We start from the raw sequence: 19,139 nt of genomic DNA, 5'->3' as shown, positions 1-19,139 counted from the left end.
TTCACCCCCCCACAGGCGGTCCAATCACAAATCGCTGTTCACTTCATGCATGTGCAGCAAGAAACCAGCTGTGAAGCTGCAAGGTTTCACTTCCGGTTTCCCTTAGTCAAGATGGCTGCACCAGCACCCGATAGACGATCGCTCGGGTGAGGACACCGCTGGATTCCAAGACAGGTAAGTGACCTAATTTTAAAAATATCCCCATTTATTTTATTTTTTTTAACTAGATGCCGACCGCCGGCTGTCAAATGACGGCCAGGCGGCGCACCTATTGTGGCGGGAGGCCGATATGACGGCCTCCCGTTTAAACAGGGAATGCGCGCGATCGTGCGCGTGCATCCCTGTTTCTTCGGTGGCGGTGTGTCACAGAGACACCGCTCGCCACCGAAGGGGGTGAACAGCCATTCCTTATGGCTGTTTACCACGTGATCGGCCGTGATGAAGTCACGGGCGATCACAGATGGTCACACCCCGAACGTGCACGGCGCATGCGCGCGTTTGCGAGCGCGCTGCGCGTGCACGTCGGTGGCGGCGTGTTCCCCGGGAACACTGCTCATCACCGACGCTGGTAAACAGCCATTGGCCGGCTGTTTACCCACGTGATCGGCTGTGAACCTTTCACAGCCGATCACTAAAATGTAAACAAACCGCGGTAACGGGATGTTACCAGGTTCTCCTCCTCACACACCAATCGTGTGTGAGGAGGAGATTGCGGTAATTGTCACAGCCGAGTAATTGTCACGGCCCATCAGGGTACCCGAGTACCTGTCACGGCCCATCAGGGTACCCGAGTACCTGTCACAGTCCATTAGAGTACCGAGTACCTGTCACAGTCCATTAGAGTACCGAGTACCTGTCACAGTCCATCAGGGTACCCGAGTATCTGTCACAGCCCATCTGAGTACCCGAGTACCTGTCACAGTCCATCAGGGTACCCGAGTACCTGTCGCAGTCCATTAGAGTACCGAGTACCTGTCACAGTCCATTAGAGTACCGAGTACCTGTCACAGTCCATCAGGGTACCCGAGTACCTGTCACAGTCCATCAGGGTACCCGAGTACCTGTCACAGTCCATCAGGGTACCTGAGTACCTGTCACAGTCCATCAGGGTACCCGAGTACCTTTCACAGTCCATTAGAGTACCGAGTACCTGTCACAGTCCATTAGAGTACCGAGTACCTGTCACAGTCCATCAGGGTACCCGAGTACCTGTCACAGCCCATCTGAGTACCCGAGTACCTGTTCCAGTCCATCTGTGTACCAGAGTACCTGTCATAGTCCATCTGAGTACCCGAGTACCTGTCACAGTTCATCTGAGTACCCGAGTACCTGTCACAGTCCATATGAGTACCTGTCACCGCCCTTCAGAGTACCCAAATACCAGTCACCAAGCCATCAGAGTACCTGTCACCAGGCCATCAGAGTACCCGAGTACCTGTCACCAGGCCATCTGAGTACCCGAGTACCTGTCACCAGGCCATCAGAGTACCCGAGTACCTGTCACCAGGCCATCAGAGTACTCGAGTACCTATCACCAGGTCATCAGAGTACCCGAGTACCTGTCACCAGGCCATCAGAGTACCCGAGTACCTGTCACCAGGCCATCAGAGTACCCGAGTACCTATCTCCAGCCCATCAGAGTACCCGAGTACATATTTGCAGCCCATGTCTCATAGAATATACGTTGGGGTGTTTGCTTTCCAAAATGGGGTCATTTTGTGAGTAATTTCACTGTCCTGTGGTCCAGGACCTTCAAAAGTGTGATAGGTAGGAATGAAATGAGATGTGTCATTTATGCTCCTAGAACGCCTGAACGTACTACTTAAATGTTCGGCCTCTCTATGTGGCCAGGCTGTGTAAAAGTCCTACACATGTGGTATCGCCATACTCGGGAGGACTAGCAGAATGTATTTTGGGGTGTAATTTTTGCTATATACATGCTATGTGTTAGAAATATCTTATAAATTGACAATTTTGTGTAAAAAAAAAATGCGTTTTAATTTTTTTCCACATATTCCAAAAACTTCTGGAAAAAAATTAACCATTCAAAAGACTCATTATGCCTCACAGATTATACGTTGGGGTGTTCGCTTTCCAAAATGGGATAATTTTATGGGAAATTCCATTGTCCTGGTACTCCAGGGCCTTCAAAAGTGTAATAGGTGGTTGAGAAATAAGATGCGTAATTTTTGCTTGTAGAACGTCTGAAGGTACTACATCAATGTTAGTGCTCTGTATGTGGCCAGGCTGTGTAAAAGTCTCACACACGTGGTATCGCCATACTCGGGAAGAGTAGCAGAATGTATTTTGGGGTGTAATTTTTGCTATATACATGCGATGTGTTAGAAATATCTTATAAATTGACAATTTTGTGTAAAAAAAAAATGCGTTTTAATTTTTTTCCACATATTCCAAAAACTTCTGGAAAAAAATGAACCATTCAAAAGACTCATTATGCCTCACAGATTATACGTTGGGGTGTTCGCTTTCCAAAATGGGATAATTTTATGGGAAATTCCATTGTCCTGGTACTCCAGGGCCTTCAAAAGTGTAATAGGTGGTTGAGAAATAAGATGCGTAATTTTTGCTTGTAGAACGTCTGAAGGTACTACATCAATGTTAGTGCTCTGTATGTGGCCAGGCTGTGTAAAAGTCTCACACACGTGGTATCGCCATACTCGGGAAGAGTAGCAGAATGTATTTTGGGGTGTAATTTTTGCTATATACATGCGATGTGTTAGAAATATCTTATAAATTGACAATTTTGTGTAAAAAAAAAATGCGTTTTAATTTTTTTCCACATATTCCAAAAACTTCTGGAAAAAAATGAACCATTCAAAAGACTCATTATGCCTCACAGATTATACGTTGGGGTGTTTGCTTTCCAAAATAAGGTCATTTTATGGGAAATTCCATTGTCCTGGTACTCCAGGGACTTCAAAAGTGTAATAGGTGGTTGAGAAATGAGATGCGTCATTTTTGCTCGTAGAACGTCTGAAGGTACTACATCAATGTTGGTGCTCTGTATGTGGCCAGGCTGTGTAAAAGTCTCACACATGTGGTATCGCCGTACTCGGGAAGAGTAGCAGAATGTATTTTGGGGTGTAATTTGTTGTGTGCATATGCTGTGTGTGAGAAATAACCTGATAATATGACAATTTAGTAAAAAAAAATTTAAAAAATAAAAAATCTTCATTTTGCAAAGAATTGTGGGAAAAAATGACAACTTAAAAAAATTCACCATGCTACTTACTTAATACCTTGGGATGTCTACTTTGTAAAAAGGGGTCATTTGGGGGGTATTTGTACTTTCCTGACTTGTTAGTGTCTCAAGAAATTAGGTACACCTGATGTACTGAAGGCCTGATCAGAAGTGATCAATTTTCAGTGATTGGCACCATAGTTTGTAGACTCTATAACTTTCACAAAGACCAAATAATATATACTAATGTGGGTTATTTTTACAAAAGATATGTAGCAGTATAAATTTTGGCCAAAATTTATGAAGAAAAATTACTAATTAGCAAAAATTTATGACAGAAACGAAGAAAAAAGGCATTTTTTTCACAAAATTTACGTTTTATTTTATTTATAGCACAAAAAATAAAAAACCCACTAGTGATTAAATACCACGAAAAGAAAGCTCTATTTGTGTGGAAAAAAGGACGCAAGTTTCATATGGATACAGTGTTGGATGACTGAGTAATTGTCATTCAAACTGTGAGAGCGCTGAAAGCTGAAAATTGGTCTGGTCAGGAAGGGGGTGTAACTGCACTGTATTGAGGTGGTTAAAAAGCAAACTTTTTTCTCCATTTAGGCTGATATGTATTCTTCTACATATTTTTGGTAATAAAAATCGCAATAAGCGTATATTGATTGGTTTGCACAAAAGTTAAAGCGTCTACAAAATAGGCGATCGGTTTATAGCATTTTTTTTTTTTTACTAGTAATGGCGGTGATCTGCGATTTTTTTGGGGACTGCGACATTATGGCGGACACATTTATACAGCATTCAGTGCTATAAAAATGCACTGATTACTGTAGGGGGTGATCAAGAGGTTGATTGTGTTCCCTGTGTGTTTCTAACTGTGGGGGGGAGGGGACTGACCTATAGGAAATGGCAGATCGTGATTCCTAGCTATTAGGAACTCAAGATCTGTCTCTCCTCACAGAACAGGGAATTGTGTGTTTACACGCACATCCCTGTTCCACCTCTCGTTCCCCGTGATCGATCATGGCCGGAGGTCGTAGCGGCCTTCGGCCACGAGCATCGGCACCCCTGCAGTGCAGCGGGCAAGTGCCTGCTATCCCGCCTAAAGGAGCAGATGTATAGCTATGACGGCTTGAGGGATCGTGCCGACCTGCCTCAGTATAATGACGGGGGCTGCGGTTAACCACTTCAAGGCCAAGCCTATTTTTTCCACTTGTTGTTTACAAGTTAAAATCAGTATTTTTTTTCTAGAAAATTACTTAGAACCCCCAAACATTATATATTATTTTTTAGAAAAGACCCTAGAGAATTTAAGTTTTTGGGAAAAAAAAAACACTTCACTGAATTGAAATTTTTGAATATCGTGAAAGACAGTGGTGGTCGTCCATTAGGAGTGCAGCCGTGCTGCTCCCCTAATCCATGCGCCCGGCCCCTAATCTACATGCAGGGCACCAGACGCATGGATTCCAATGGGATTTTTTTTTTTTTTAGAACCACGTGATTAGAGGCAGAGGCTCTAAATGGCTTCAAAAAAGGGTGGGCTCGGGATGCAGAGCACTGCGCCCTGAGCTCATCCAATTGTGTCACAATAGCAAATTAATATTTCCTATTAATTCTCCTACTGGACAATCTGGAAGTGGGTGAGACCCGATTGTCTGAGGAGTAAGCTGCTGTGAAGCTCGAGACGCAGAGAAGGAGGAGACACAGGAAGGAGCTGAAGCTGTTCATGACCTAGATGAAGGGGTAAGTGTGGGTCTGACTGACTGGGGGATCGCGTTGTAAGTTTGGGGCCAACTGACCAGGGGGGGTTTAGCGGCGGGATGTCTTGTTTAGCACCACCCCCCCCCCCCCAAATATACAGCACCAGCCACTAAAGGTGAAAGATGATGTTACGCTGACTAAATAGATATCTAACATGTTACGCTTTAAAATTGCACACACTCGTGGAATGGCGACAATCTTCGGTACTTAAAAATCTCCATAGGTGATGTTTAAAAATGTTTAACAGTTACCAGTTAGAATTAGAGCTCTCACTCTAACGATAAAGGCAATACCTCACATGTGTGATTTGAACACTGTTTATGTTTGCGGGCATAACTTGCGTATGCGTTTTATTTGGTATGCGGGGATGGGGGCGCGTTAAAAAACAAATGTTTTATTTATTTTTACACTGTTCCTTTATAAAAAAAAAATCTGATCACTGTTATTGCTGTTAAAAGGAAAGATTCTTGTGACAGTAATAGGCAGTGAGAGGTACTCTTTATGGAGGGATCTTGGGCCTCAAAGACCCCAAATCCCTCCACTGCACTTAAAGTATTCAAAACATCAAAATCATAATTTCTGAATAAGTATTACGTAGTTATATCGCCTGTGTCATTTGTTTGCCTTGCCTTGTAATGATGGCCTCAAAATGTTGCGGCAGCAGTTTGTATTTTTATGGCTGAATGATTCCCCTCTACCCATGCATTGCTGCAGCTAGCTTTACCATATTCACCAAAGGTACAGACAACTTTTTGTTCTGGGTCACACAGCATCTAATGCATGTGTAGGTATCTGCTGCTTAAAGTGGAACTTCAGTCATTTTTTTCATATTTCCACCTATTAATCCTCTGCCCTTGTTATTTTAACTTTGGGTAGTAAATTTTTTTTTTTCTGCCAGTAAATACCTTATACAACCCACTTCCTGTTTCTTGTCTGGTACAAAGCCTAGGCTTATGAGATCATGCACAGCTCTCTCTCTCTTACTCTCGTGAGAGTTTGCCAGGAAGGGAGGGGTCATAAGAGAGCCAATGAGAGGTGCAGAGCTGGAGGTGTGCCTCTGTGTGTCTGTGTAAATACAGAAAGTGAACAGGCAGCAGCTTTAGCTGCCTACAGTTGAAATGATTGCAGCCAGACTCAGTGGAGGGAGATTTCTGCAGCATATTTGGCAAGTACAGAATCGCAGTATATATAAAATAATTTGCAAAGTGGTTGGAAGGAAGCTTGAGAAAGGCAAAGATATTTTAATTACAAATTATGTGCACAGACTGCAGTTCCTCTTTAATGTTTACAGAGCTTATTTATGCACATCACTTCCTGTCTCTGTGTGTCGACAGAGAACTGAGACACGTGGCCTTATACACACAGGGGCTGCTACTGCTGCCGTATTTTAACCTAGACAAAAGCAGAGGCTATTAGGAAAGTATCCCTGTGTTCTAATAATACAACTGCAGCTCCCCATTGAGTGTATATCTAAATCCTTGTGGCGGAACAAATCTCTGTCCTATTGTTATTTGCTCACATTGCACAGTGCGCGATAGCTAGATCTGTGCTACTATACGTGTGTAGTGGTCATCTTGCTGTATATTAGTAGGTGAACCTGTTAATTGCAATAGAATTTATATGCAGCTCTTGTTATTTTAGTTAACCCTGTTCCTTTTAGTTTAGGGTTCAATAGCCAGCATAGGCTACAGCTAGCTTAGGCATCCTATGGCCTCTTCTGATAGAGATTTGATTGCATGACAGATTAAGCGCAGAGTAGATAGGCTAACTCTGAGTTCCAGTGCTACACCACAGTCTCTGCTGTTGAGAAGCTGCATTCCAGGCTAGTTGGACATTAGTTGGAGGAACGCCCCATCACTGGTGATCTGGTCTTCGACACAAAGGACACTACATTGTGGTGCATTGTGGACCCCTGCAACTGGACTTTGCTGCAACAATAATCTGGAGATATTCCTATTAATAACTATATATCAGTGCAGTGCCAAGAGGCATGCCTCATGTTTAAACAGAAACTTCTGACACAGGAATGTGAAAATTGACTCTACCATAGGCTGTGTGTACAGGGCAACAAATGACACCAATAAACTATATGATCCATGCACATCTTGTTCAGGTGAAGGTTTATAATGCCTTTAAAAGACCAAAAGGGAGGAAACAAGATAAGCTAATTATTAGGATTTACATGTACTTTAACCACAAATGACAGCTGGGCTTCGCGGCTCTCGTTCTGGGTGGATGTCATATGACGGCCTCCCAGAACAACCGCTGTCGCGTGCCCGTGGGGGCACGCATTGCAGCGATCAGTGGTGCGGTGTGTCAATCTGACACACTGCTACAACAATCTCGGTAAAGAGCTTCTGATGGAGGCTCTTTACCACGTGATCAACTATGTCCAATCATGGCTGATCAAGATGTAAACAGGAAGAGCCGTTAATTGGCTTTTCCTCATTCGCGTATGACAGACATGAGTAGAGGAGAGCCGATCAGCTGCTCTCCTGGCGGGGGGTCTGTGCTGATTGTTTATCAGCACAGCCCCCCTCGGATGCCCACCCAGGACCACCAGGATGCCGCCAGGACCATCAGGTATGCCACCCCAGGCCATCAGGGAAATGCCAATCAGTGCCCATACCCAATGCCTACCAGTGCCATCAGTGATGCCTATCAGTGCTCATCAATGCCGCCTATCAGTGTCACCCATAAGTACCCATCAGTGCAGCCTTTTAGTGCCCATCAGTGTCGCCTATCAGTGCCCACCAGTGCCAGCCATGAGTGCCCATCAGTACCGCCTATCAATGCCCATCAGTGCTGCATATCAGTGCCACCCAGTGCTGCCTACCAGTGCCCATCAGTGCCACCTCATCGGTGCTGCCTTATCAGTGCCCGTCAGTGCCGCCTCATCAGTGCCCATCAGTGAATGAGAAAACGTACTTATTTACAAAATTGTATAACAAACAGTGTTTGTAGCTGCTGACTTTTAAAAAAAAATTGCGGCCGGTACGCCCCTTTAAAAACATCTGTCATCTATTTTGTCTAATAAGATTAAATCCCCAAATGTTTACAGTGTAGACTAGGAGGTGAAAGGAATATAGAAAACATGGACACCTTATGTCATGTATTGCCCTGTATGAGTTATGACATACAGTAGTTATAATATGTGTAATAATACGTTCATGCTATAGCCAAACACATTGTTTACACATATTGGTTGAACTAGATGGACTTACGTCTTTTTTTCCACCTGAGTAACTAAGTACAGTAAATAGTTGCAGCTCGCACTACGACCTGACAGATTGAACATGAATCGGATCGCATATGTGTGAACACACATGCAATCCGATTCTGGTCCGACCTGAAAAGAGGGTCCTGTGCGTGTTTGCACCGAATGTGGTGCGATATCAGCCATACTATCTGTATGGCTGACATCGTACCCACGCAGACATCGCATGTAGTGTGAACAGCAGTGCGCCGCATATTACATGCGATGTCTGGCATCACAATAGTGTGAACTGGGGCTAAAGCAGACCTTTGCCCTCTTTCACTAAAAATCATCAGCATGCTCATATGAAATCATCTTTATATTCATTAGTTTAGGAAATACTTTTTGCTTTTACTTACAAAAACGGATTTTTCACTTCCCAGGTGAGTGAGGCACTGGTGATGTAGCCCTGACCTCACAGCTGAATCCTGGGAAGGCTACACCCCCAGTACCTACCTAGGAAACCTTGTCTTTGAGCAGTGGGATCTTAAGGGAAAAGGCATTTTTCCCCCTCAGAAGAAGCCTGTAATAATCCATCAAGTATCTGTTTTGTGGATTGTCATGACTAAAAATTTCTAATGTACTTTTGTTGTAATTGTTTTATATAAGGTATTGTTCCACTTTAACTTAAAATTCACTCTTTATCTACAATGTTATAGAAAATGTGGCTTCCTCTGCTGGTGGTGCTGGGTCTGCTCCTCCTTTACAGATGGTACAGACAGAACCAGATACTGGAGAATATTACAGGCAAATACGTCTTCATCACTGGATGTGATTCAGGATTTGGGAATAAGCTGGCAAAACAGCTGGATAATCGCGGAATGAAGGTTCTGGCGGCTTGTCTGACAAACACAGGAGCTAGTGAGTTAAAGAAAGAATGCTCCAGCAGATTACAAACTGTGATTTTGGATGTTTCAGACAGCCAAAGTGTTAGTTCTGCTGCAACATGGGTCAATGGCATTGTTGCAGATAAGGGTAAGAATTTAACATCTGTGTTATGAATTTAATTATGTATTTTTGTTTTGATTTTTTTTAAATAAGCAGAGTATTTTTGTTAAAGGTAAAGAACATCAGAAAATCTACACACTGAACAGTACATATAATAAAATAAACAATTAAAGTCAGGTTTTTATTTTTGTATACCTCGTTTTTTAAAGGATAGGTTCACTTTTGGAGAATATTACACATTTCACCAGTAGTTAGGGTGTAACATATGAAGGAGCTGCTGGTTTGATTGGGCTTACCGTTACCTTCTTCACCTCGATTTGCATCTAGGGATTTCCCGTTGTAGATGGCCCAGAAAATTTAGAGACTGAGGACAGTTCCGCTTAAAGGGTTTTTATTTGCAAAAAATGTAGTTAACGAACAGTCTCTTAGTATAGGATCAGAGGGTTAGGAAGAAAGTTCAGGTACTCTTAGTGTCAAAGTCAATAATAAAGAACTTGCTTACTTCGACAAAATCCAGAGAATAGCCCAGTGATTCTCAACCAGGGTACCGTGGAACCCTAGGGTTCCTCCAGAGGTTGCTAGGGGTTCCTTCAGCATTGAGCAATTTCTGCCTCTCAGATAAATTCCCACCGACACCATTGATCTTTTTAGCTATCTGTAAGGAGGCAATTCTTCCCAATGACCACAAGTGTAAGGACCATTCCTCTGACTGACCATCACACTAATGTATCATGAGTTGTAGATTTCTAATTTTAGCAGGGGTTCTCTGAGACCGGAAAACTATTTCAAGGGTTCCTCTGTGTTGAAAAGGTTGAGAAAGGCTTGATGTTCACTCAAGTTGGATAGTCCCTCTTTCACAAGGCCTAGCAGCCAACAAGGTGCTTAAATCAGGATCTCTGCCACAGACTTTGTTGTAGAACACGTAGGAATAAGTCTCTGCCACAGACGTTATTGTAGAACATGTAGGAAACTAGGACTTGTAGAACACTCGTGTGATACCTGGATCTTTCAACCGGTTTGGCGATACCCACGAGATTGGGTTCACTTAGGTCCCTCAGCCTCACCAGGCTCCTGCTAAGAAGCCATACCTGACCTTCTTCAGAAGAGTCCTCCCCTGGATAGCTACGAAGTTGCTGGGCCTCTCCACAACCGGAGATGGCACCAGACCACCTCGGAATCCTTTCTTTCGTTTCCTTGCCTCGGGCTAGCCAGCCCCAAGACATAAATTCGGGTGGATGCGCACCCCAGGTGGTGGCTGGTCAGGAAGACCAAGACAATGAAGTCAGAACATACTTCTGGACTGGAACCCCGAACCACGTGACATGCAGAAAGCACAGCAAGAGTGACACTCCCACTGGGCTGGCTCTGAGAGAAAGTAACCTTAAAGTACCCAACCAGACTGTGGTTCCATGCCTGCCAGAAGAGACAGTGTCCCCTATGGCCAGGCTGAACACCATATAGTCCAGTCTGACTGATGCTGAGGTCCAAATTTGGAATAATTATACCCAAACCAAACTGCAGTTCAGCTGTAACATTACGAAACACCTTCATGCTGAGCACTGGAATCAAAGACCACTCTGATTTGGTCTGGTTTGCGTGGGTGATACACGCCAAAGGATTGAAGGTACCAGCATTCTTCTCCCTCCTTTAGTGGGGGTGCAGGCTCTGCATGATCTCTGTCAAAAACATTTTGCATAAAGTCCACAAAGTGCATTTGCATCTCTGGTTTCCTGCTTAAGTTACGCTTTAAGGAGGAGAGTCAGTTGTTCCAATGGTATGTTGATTCAAAGCTGTACCATTGACCGGAAATTGATGACTTGCTTGCAGCTTGCTCTGATGCTCTGTGACGTAAGAAGGAAGGTTAGGTAGGCAGGCAGAAAATGCATTGGAGTAATTTTTGCGTGCAGAAAGTTGCTGGAACCTCTTTAACTTGAAGCTGTGAAGGAGTCTCTATGTTGTCAGGAGCATTGGAGACGATGGAGTGTACACTGTAGTGGCTTAGGACATAGTCTTTAGTGCGTTTGAGGGGATTTTCCATATCTGCTATGTTTAGGTTGATGCTGTCTTTCTTACTTGCACCTTCATCTGCACTGACAGCTTGCTCTAGAACCCTTAGCTTTGCCATAGCTGCATCATGTTTACACCGTTTGTTTAAGATTTCTATTGTTGCTCTTTGACGTGCTGTCTGAGCTTCCTACTCTGCTCTTTGGCATGCTGTCTGAAGCACTGACTCCGTTTCCAACTCTGCTCTTTGACGTGCTTTCTGAGCTTCCAACTCTGCTCTCTTTTTTGCATATGGGCCCTGCACATTTCTGGCTTCTGCTTCAGCACAGGCACTAATAAGTCGCTCACTGAGTGTTGAGTTTCTTGAAGTATGGGCTCTAAAAGACTTTTTAGAATGTCTGTTGGAAACAGATCTGTGAGATGCAGTGTCCTTTAGTAGCTCTATCTTTGCTTCTGCCTTTAATTTGGTTTGCTGGATAAAACTGTCTCTTTCTATATTAAGAACCTTGAAGCTCTTTAATTCCTCCAGTGAACCTTCAGTGTTAATATTTTATAAGCCCTTGTACACACGGTCGGACATTCCGACGAAAAATGTCCGATCGGACCGCGCTGTCGGATAATCCGACCTTGTGTGGGCTCCATCAGACTGTTTCCGTTGGAATATCCGACGGACCAAGTTTTCCAGCTTGGCTATAAAACTTTCCGACAACATGATCCGATCGGACCTTGTCCGATCATGTGTAGAGAATTCCGATCGGACAAAGTGCCACGCATGCTCAGATCAAATTTCTACACCAAAGCTATTGGCTACTAGCCTGAACGTAGTCCCGTCGTAACGAAATAACGTCATCACGTTCTGAACGATCGGATTTTCTGACAACTTTGTCTGACAGTGTTTATGCAACAGTTTCAGACAAAATCCGTCGGAAAAAATCTGAAGGATTTGGTTGTTGGAATGTCCGGCCATGTGTACAAGGGCTAAGACATTAATGAATTTATCGCTGGTAAACTGATAGAGCTAATATGAGGCAGAAAGTTGTTTAATGGAGCCCTCTAGTGTCAGTAGTTCACGTTCAACAGACACTGTATTAGATTCGGAAACAATCTTCTCCAAAAATAGTTTCAAGCTATTTGACAAATCAGTTATTAAAGCTTCATAATTCTCCATTACTTTCCAAGTTGGTTTGACTGAGTGTTTAGGTAACTCAGTTGGCTCAGGACCTTGTGCTGGGGTTGCTGTATGTTCACATTCAGAGTCGTGGTGACTCATGACAGATAATGTCTGAGTGATAAGCAGGCAGGATCTGTGTTCTGTAATATGGCACCATGCAGCCTGGACTCGGGTTATGAGGCTTCCACGTGCTGCTCTCTTATTCTTTCTTGCAATGAGGGCAGAAAATCTTGTCTGTATCAGTACTGCCATGCAGAAATCTTGTAATTCAGCTGTGAAACTCAGTTTGTCTACTGTTCTGGCTCAACTACAATGCCATAAACGTTATCTCCAGCTTCATATAGGGCTTAAACGACCTGGTGTTCTATTTATCCCTTGCATCAATTCAGATAGCTTAACTCAATGAATAAACTCACTGTTAGAGAGACAGACGAAGAATCATTTTGAATGTTCCGTTTAATGATGGATATTCATAGATAGAAGAACATTGGTGTTGTAAGCCACATGGAAAGATGTTACAGCATGGTGGTATACTGAGCAACTGAATCAGAGACAGGAAGAGGAAGGGAATATACAGAACTATGGTAGGGGAGAGAGTTCTGTAAGACAGAAGGGAACAGACCTTAAAGACACAGAGCAATAATAAATCACAAAGTGTATCACAACAGGTGTGCAACAAGTGTTTGTGCTGGAGAGAAGATTGAAGTGTAGAAGTCCCAAGCAAGTTTGCACTGAATATTCGTGGACATCCCATAATTTCCAATTTCCCATCCAAGTTTGATCCCCTCAAATTAAAAAATTAAAAACAATGCTATGGACTGTTCTATGTCTCTGAGTGACTGGGAGATGGATGTCTGGCTGGGCAGGGTGACAGATGAACCACTACATTCAGCAACCCCTACGGGGTATTGTTATATTGTTATGTTGTTATGCAGTTATATTGCTCCCCTCTATGTCATGGTGTAGAGAAGGAGAAGGTTTCTATAGCTTTTGTTTCTGATGTCCTGATACATTAGGGTGAGTGAATGTTGTAACCATAGATCAGAATATAGGCAGAATTACCAGGTGAAAGTAAACAAAAATAAAACGAATGCAGCCAACACATCTAAGGACTGGTAAACTACAATATCAAGAATTTTTGTTTTATAATTTTTGTTGCTTAGCTTACGTCAAGAGTAAACTAAAAGTATGGTTATCCGTTAAAGTGATTGTAAGTGTTCACCTTGTAAACAACCCAAACATTTTTGTATAGATATAAAAATACATTATAAATCCCTTTTTTATAAATGATCACATTCCCTCTGTTCTCAGCTGCATAAGAGCTGGGGGTGGGGGGAGGAGAAACGGCAGCACACTGAGCTTCCCAGTGAATGGTTGGGTATCTCAGGACAAATCTGATCATTGGAGGAGAGAAGGCTGAGTTCCCAGCATGCTAGAGAACTGGTCATTGAGTTCTCTTGCTTAGTGTGGTCAGTTTTTAATCGGAAAGCAGAGGGACTGGCAGAAACACCAGGGATTTCACATAAAGGAAGCATACAAAGAGAGTAGGATACTATTTAAAACAAGTACATGGTACAGCTGGTCTATATCAGGAACATGACATTTTGGGGTAACAAACTCTTTAAAGCTGAGGTCCACCCTAAAGTGGAGCTTCCGCTCATTGGAACCCTCCCCCCTCCGGCGCCACAATTGGAACCTTTCAGGGGGGAGGGGTGCAGATACCTGTACAGTACAGGTATCTGCACCCACTTCCGGCATAGATATCTGCAGAAAGTACGCCCCTTTCCGCAGAATCTACGCCCCTTTCCGAAAGTCCCCCGCTGTCTGCTGACAAACACACGGATCCCAGAGACAGAGGGGACCATCCTTATTGCGCAGCGCGACTCGCGCATGCGCAGTAGGGAACCGGGAAATGAAGCCGCAAGGCTCCACTTCCTGATTCCCATACCCAAGATGGCGGCAGCAGCACCCGAGAGACGATCGAGAGATCGGCTTCAAGTGCCGACATCGCGGGCGCGCTGGGCGGGTAAGTGTCATTATTTTAAAAGTCAGCAGCTGCAGTATTTGTAGCTGCTGGCTTTAAAAAAAAAAAAAAAAACGGCGGACTCCCGCTTTAAGTTTGACTGTGGACAAAGGCTCAGATACACTATTTTATTTATAGCAGAATTCCAGGCTTAAAAAAAAGGAAAAGATAAAAGTGTTCCCCAGTAGTTAAAATAAAAAACAGATAAAGGTGACGATGGTCAAGAATTTATTTAAAAAAAAGGAGATGGGAGATGTGGTTTTAACTTTTGCTAAATATACCTGAAGGGTGGATTTTTGATGTGATTGCTTTGAGCCTGCCTTCACACTTGTGTTCTGTTGCATTTTATAAGTTTTGCCTTGTTTTGGAGTATTCTTTTTCTATCCTGTCACAAGTGATCATTGATGTCTACTCTAAATGCAACCAGCTATACAAATTGCAACCAGCTATACAAATTGATAATGGTGCATCTGTTAAGGACATCCCAGATGTTTCATGCAACAACTGGTTGGTGAATGGATCAAACCAATGTGTACGATAAAAAATTATGTTTCTCCATGTATTGCTTGTTCCCTGGTAATATGCATATAATAAACCCCCTTCACTTTACCCAATAGAGGAAAATGTTTGCTGCCGTAAATTTTATGCTACTTTTATGCTAATGTATAACTGCACGTCATGAAAAAAATTACACATTCGTACTTGTCCCAATAAAATCTAAAAATATGATGTATTACCTATAGTCCGATTCCATACTTCCCAACATTCTGAAATGATAAAAAGGGACACCCATTAGCACACAGGTATGAAAAATACACGTCCCTGCCACACTCCCGGCTACATAGACCCCAAATATCTAAGATAAAGAAAATGATTGGCTAAACCACATAAGTGTATTTTTCTTTACCTCTATTGTTCTGTTTTGGCATTTCATAATAACAAATACAGTAATATAAAGGTTGGATAAAAAGTTTAGTGCATCATACTATATTTGGTAGTAAAATAGTACATTTTGTATAGAGATGTACACATCAGGCCCCATTCACACCTGAAACACACACAGAAATATTAATTTCCATGTGCATTCCCAGAACACCGGGAAACGTGAATTTTACTAACTTTATTCTTTGTGTCATGTATTTAAATGTGTTCATTAACTAAGGATAACATCAAAAATTAAAAAAAAATGTAAGATCATATTCAGAGCACAAAATATGGACATGTATTTTTAAAAGAGAAGCAATAAGGCTACTCAAATCTTTCTGGAATCCAATTTTCAATGACACTGTATTCTTCTCTTTCCTCTTGGTAGGTCTTTGGGGGCTAGTGAATAATGCTGGGATTTTAATTCCTATGGCCCCCAATGAATGGTTGACTAGGGAAGATTTTCGCAAGGTACTGGAAGTCAATCTCTTGGGAATGGTAGATGTTACAATCAACTTGCTTCCTCTTATCAGAAAATCCCAAGGACGCATTGTCAATGTATCTAGTATTGCCGGAAGGGTAACACTATGTGGAGGTGGTTACTGCTTATCCAAGTATGGAGTAGAAGCTTTTTCTGACAGCCTAAGGTAACTTGTTTAACTTCAAGTACATGGTGTACCCACAACAGCTTAAGGCTGGGTTCACACTAGTGATTTCCTCGCATCCAATTCGCAATAGCAGGAGACTGTGACCGGCTCTCTATGTAGCCGGTTCACATATCTCCGATGTGGCTCCAGTGCAAGTTTGCACTGGGTCCTGTGGGTCTCTTGGTCCGTTTGAGGTCCAGATTCAGCCAAAAATTCGGCCTGAAATCAGACCTGAAACGGTGAACAGGGACGCACCAGACCCCTGCTGTGAGCCGCATGCAGCTTAGATGTGAATCCAGCCTAAGTAACTGACAGCTTTCCTACATGCTGTATATTAAAATGTAATATCTGTAGGATCAGTGATGCTAAATAAGCTGCTAGTACTTGGCACTAAAAATATGTAAAAAGGAAAATGAAATGTTTTATGCAACATGTATGCAATAATGTATGTATGCACGTGGTATAGGGAAGCCCACTGGATGTACTAACACCGAGCAGAAGAGAGACTAAAATATGTGTTGCTCACTATTTCTTGATATACAGAATATACAAAAGTGAGTACACCCCTCACATTTTTGTAAATATTTTATTTTATCTTTTCATGTGACAACACTGATAAAATTACACTTTGCTACAATGTAAAGTACTGAGCATACAGCTCGTAATTTGCTGTCCCCTCAAAATAACTCAACACACAGCCATTAATGTCTAAACCGTTGGCAACAAGAGTGAGTACACCCCTAAGTGAAAATGTCCAAATTGGGCACAATCAGCCATTCCCGCGCCCCCCCCCCCCCCCGTGTTGTGTGACTTGTTAGTGTTACAAGGTCTCAGGTGTGACTGGGGAGCAGGTGTGTTAAATTTGGTTTTATCGCTCTCACTCTCTTACTGATCACTGGAAGTTCAACATGGCACCTCATGGCAAAGAACTCTCTGAGGATCTGAAAAAAAGAATTGTTGTTCTACATAAAGATGGCCTAGGCTATAAGAAGATTGCCAAGACTCTGAAACTGAGCTTCAGCATTGTTGCTCTACATAAAGAATGGCCTAGGCTATAAGAAGATTGTCTAGACTCTAAAAATGAGCTTCAGCACGGTGGCCAAGGCCATACAGTTGTTTAACGGGACAGGTTCCACTCAGAACAGACCTCGCCATGGTCGACCAAAGAAATTGAGTACACATGCTCAGCATCATATCCAGATGTTGTCTTTGGGAAATAGACATATGGGAGCTGCCAGCATTGCTGCAAAGGTTGAAGGGATGGGGGGTCAGCCTGTCAGTGCTCAGATCATACGCCGCATACTGCATCAAATTGGTCTGCATGGCTGTTGTCCCAGAAGGAAGCCTCTTCTAAAGATGATGCACAAGAAAGCCTGCAAACAGTTTGCTTAAGACAAGCAGACTAAGGATATGGATTACTGGAACCATGTCCTGTGGTCTGATGAAGCCAAGATAAACTTCTTTGGTTCAGATGGTGTCAAGCGTGTGTGGTGGCAACCAGGCGAGGAGTACAAACACAAGTGTTTCTTGCCTACAGTCAAGCATGGTGGTGGGAGTGTCATGGTCTGGGGCTGCATATGTGCTGCTGGCAATGGGGAGCTACAGTTCATTGAGGGAACCATGAATGCCAACATGTACTGTGACATACTGAAGCAGTGCATGATCCCCTCCCTTGGGAGACTGGGCCGCAGGGCATTATTTCAACATGATAACGACCCCAAACACACCTCTAAGCCCTTGTACACATGGTCGGAGATTCTGACAACCAAATCCGTCGGATTTTGTCCGAAACTGTTGCATACACACGGTCGGACAAAGTTGTCGGAAAATCCAACGTGATTACGTTATTTCGTTACGACGGGACTACGTTCAGGCTAGTAGCTTTGGTGTAGGAATTTGATCTGAGCATGCGTGGCACTTTGTCCGATCGGAATTCTCTACACATGATCGGAGTATGTCCGATCAGAGCATTTTGCCGGAAAATTTTACCAGCAAGTTGGAAAAGTTGGTCCGTTGGATACTCCGATGGAAACAGTCCGATGCAGACCACACACAGTCGGAATATCCGACAAAACGGTCCGATAGGACACATTCCGTCGGAATCTCTGACCGTGTGTACAAGGGCTAAGACGACCAATGCCTTGCTAATAAAGCTGAGGGTAAAGGTGATGGACTGGCAAAGCATGTCTCCAGACCTAAACCATATTGGGGATCCTCAAACGGAAGGTGGAGGAGCGCAAGGTCTCTAACATCCACCAGCCCTGTGGTGTCATCGTGAAGGAGTGGAAGAAGACTCCAGTGGCAACCTGTGAAACTCTGGTGAACTCCATACCCAAGAGGGTTAAGGCAGTGCTGAAAAATAATGGTGGCAACATAAAATATTGGCACTTTGGGCCCAATTTTGACATTTTCACTTAGGGGTGTACTCACTTTTGTTGCCAGTGTTTAGACACTAATGGCTGCATGTTGAGTTATTTTGAGGGGACAGGAAATGTACACTGTTGTGCAAGCTGTAAACTCACTACTTTACACTGTAGCAACGTGTGATTTCTTCAGTCTTGCCACATGAAAAGCTATAATAAAATATTTACAATAATTAAGGGGTGTACCCACTTTTGTGAGATACTGTGTGTTTGTGTGTGTGTGTGTGTTATATATATATAATGTAGTACTCCCCCCATAGGGGCTGCTGGTAACTGACTTTCCTATCCCTGCACAGCCAGGCAACACGTATTTCTCCACTTGCAGCCAGACACAAGAAGTCAGACCCATAACTTGTTTTTATTATTTTTATTAGGGTATAACAACTTGGATAGGGTGAATGGATTTATGGGATGCCCAGTAGATGATGAACAAAACTTGGGAGGGCAATCTTACTCTCTCTCTGTACAAAAATCCTGAACTGCTTCCTTCTGTAAAAAAAACCCACAGTCCTGGATAGGTTAATAGCAAGAGTCCATTACAGACTAAGGGCCCTGGCTTCTTCTGGAAAGTAGCACAAACTTGAGGTGACTGCTTGCATGAGCATTCCCCTCCCTACGTGGATCTGATCCCAGCTACATTACTCAGCAGTAGGGATGAGCTTCGAGTTCGAGTCAAACTCATGTTCGACTCGAACATTGCCTGTTCAGCGAACAGTGAACAATTTGGGCTGTTCTCTGCAAATTCGAAAAGCCGGGAACACCCTATACAAG

The 19,139-nt window shown here is 43.2% G+C and overlaps 1 protein-coding gene across 1 annotated transcript in view; it reads left to right on the top strand.

Annotated features, from left to right (window-relative positions):
* LOC143983614 (retinol dehydrogenase 16-like) overlaps window positions 1-19,139 on the top strand; it is a 55,999-nt gene that overhangs the window by 7,478 nt on the left and 29,382 nt on the right. Inside the window, exons 2-3 of the mRNA XM_077483532.1 lie at window positions 8,888-9,203; window positions 15,687-15,945. Coding sequence (XP_077339658.1) covers window positions 8,891-9,203; window positions 15,687-15,945 — 572 coding nt within the window. The 5' untranslated portion in view covers window positions 8,888-8,890. The remainder of the gene's footprint in view (window positions 1-8,887; window positions 9,204-15,686; window positions 15,946-19,139) is intronic.

Source organism: Lithobates pipiens, unplaced genomic scaffold, assembly GCF_037356315.1.
Source record: "Lithobates pipiens isolate NorthernLeopardFrog02 unplaced genomic scaffold, aLitPip1_a1.2 Scaffold_16, whole genome shotgun sequence".
NCBI classification, from domain to species: domain Eukaryota; kingdom Metazoa; phylum Chordata; class Amphibia; order Anura; family Ranidae; genus Lithobates; species Lithobates pipiens.
Note: the sequence above shows the minus strand (reverse complement) of the source record. Positions and strands in the feature narration are given on the sequence as shown.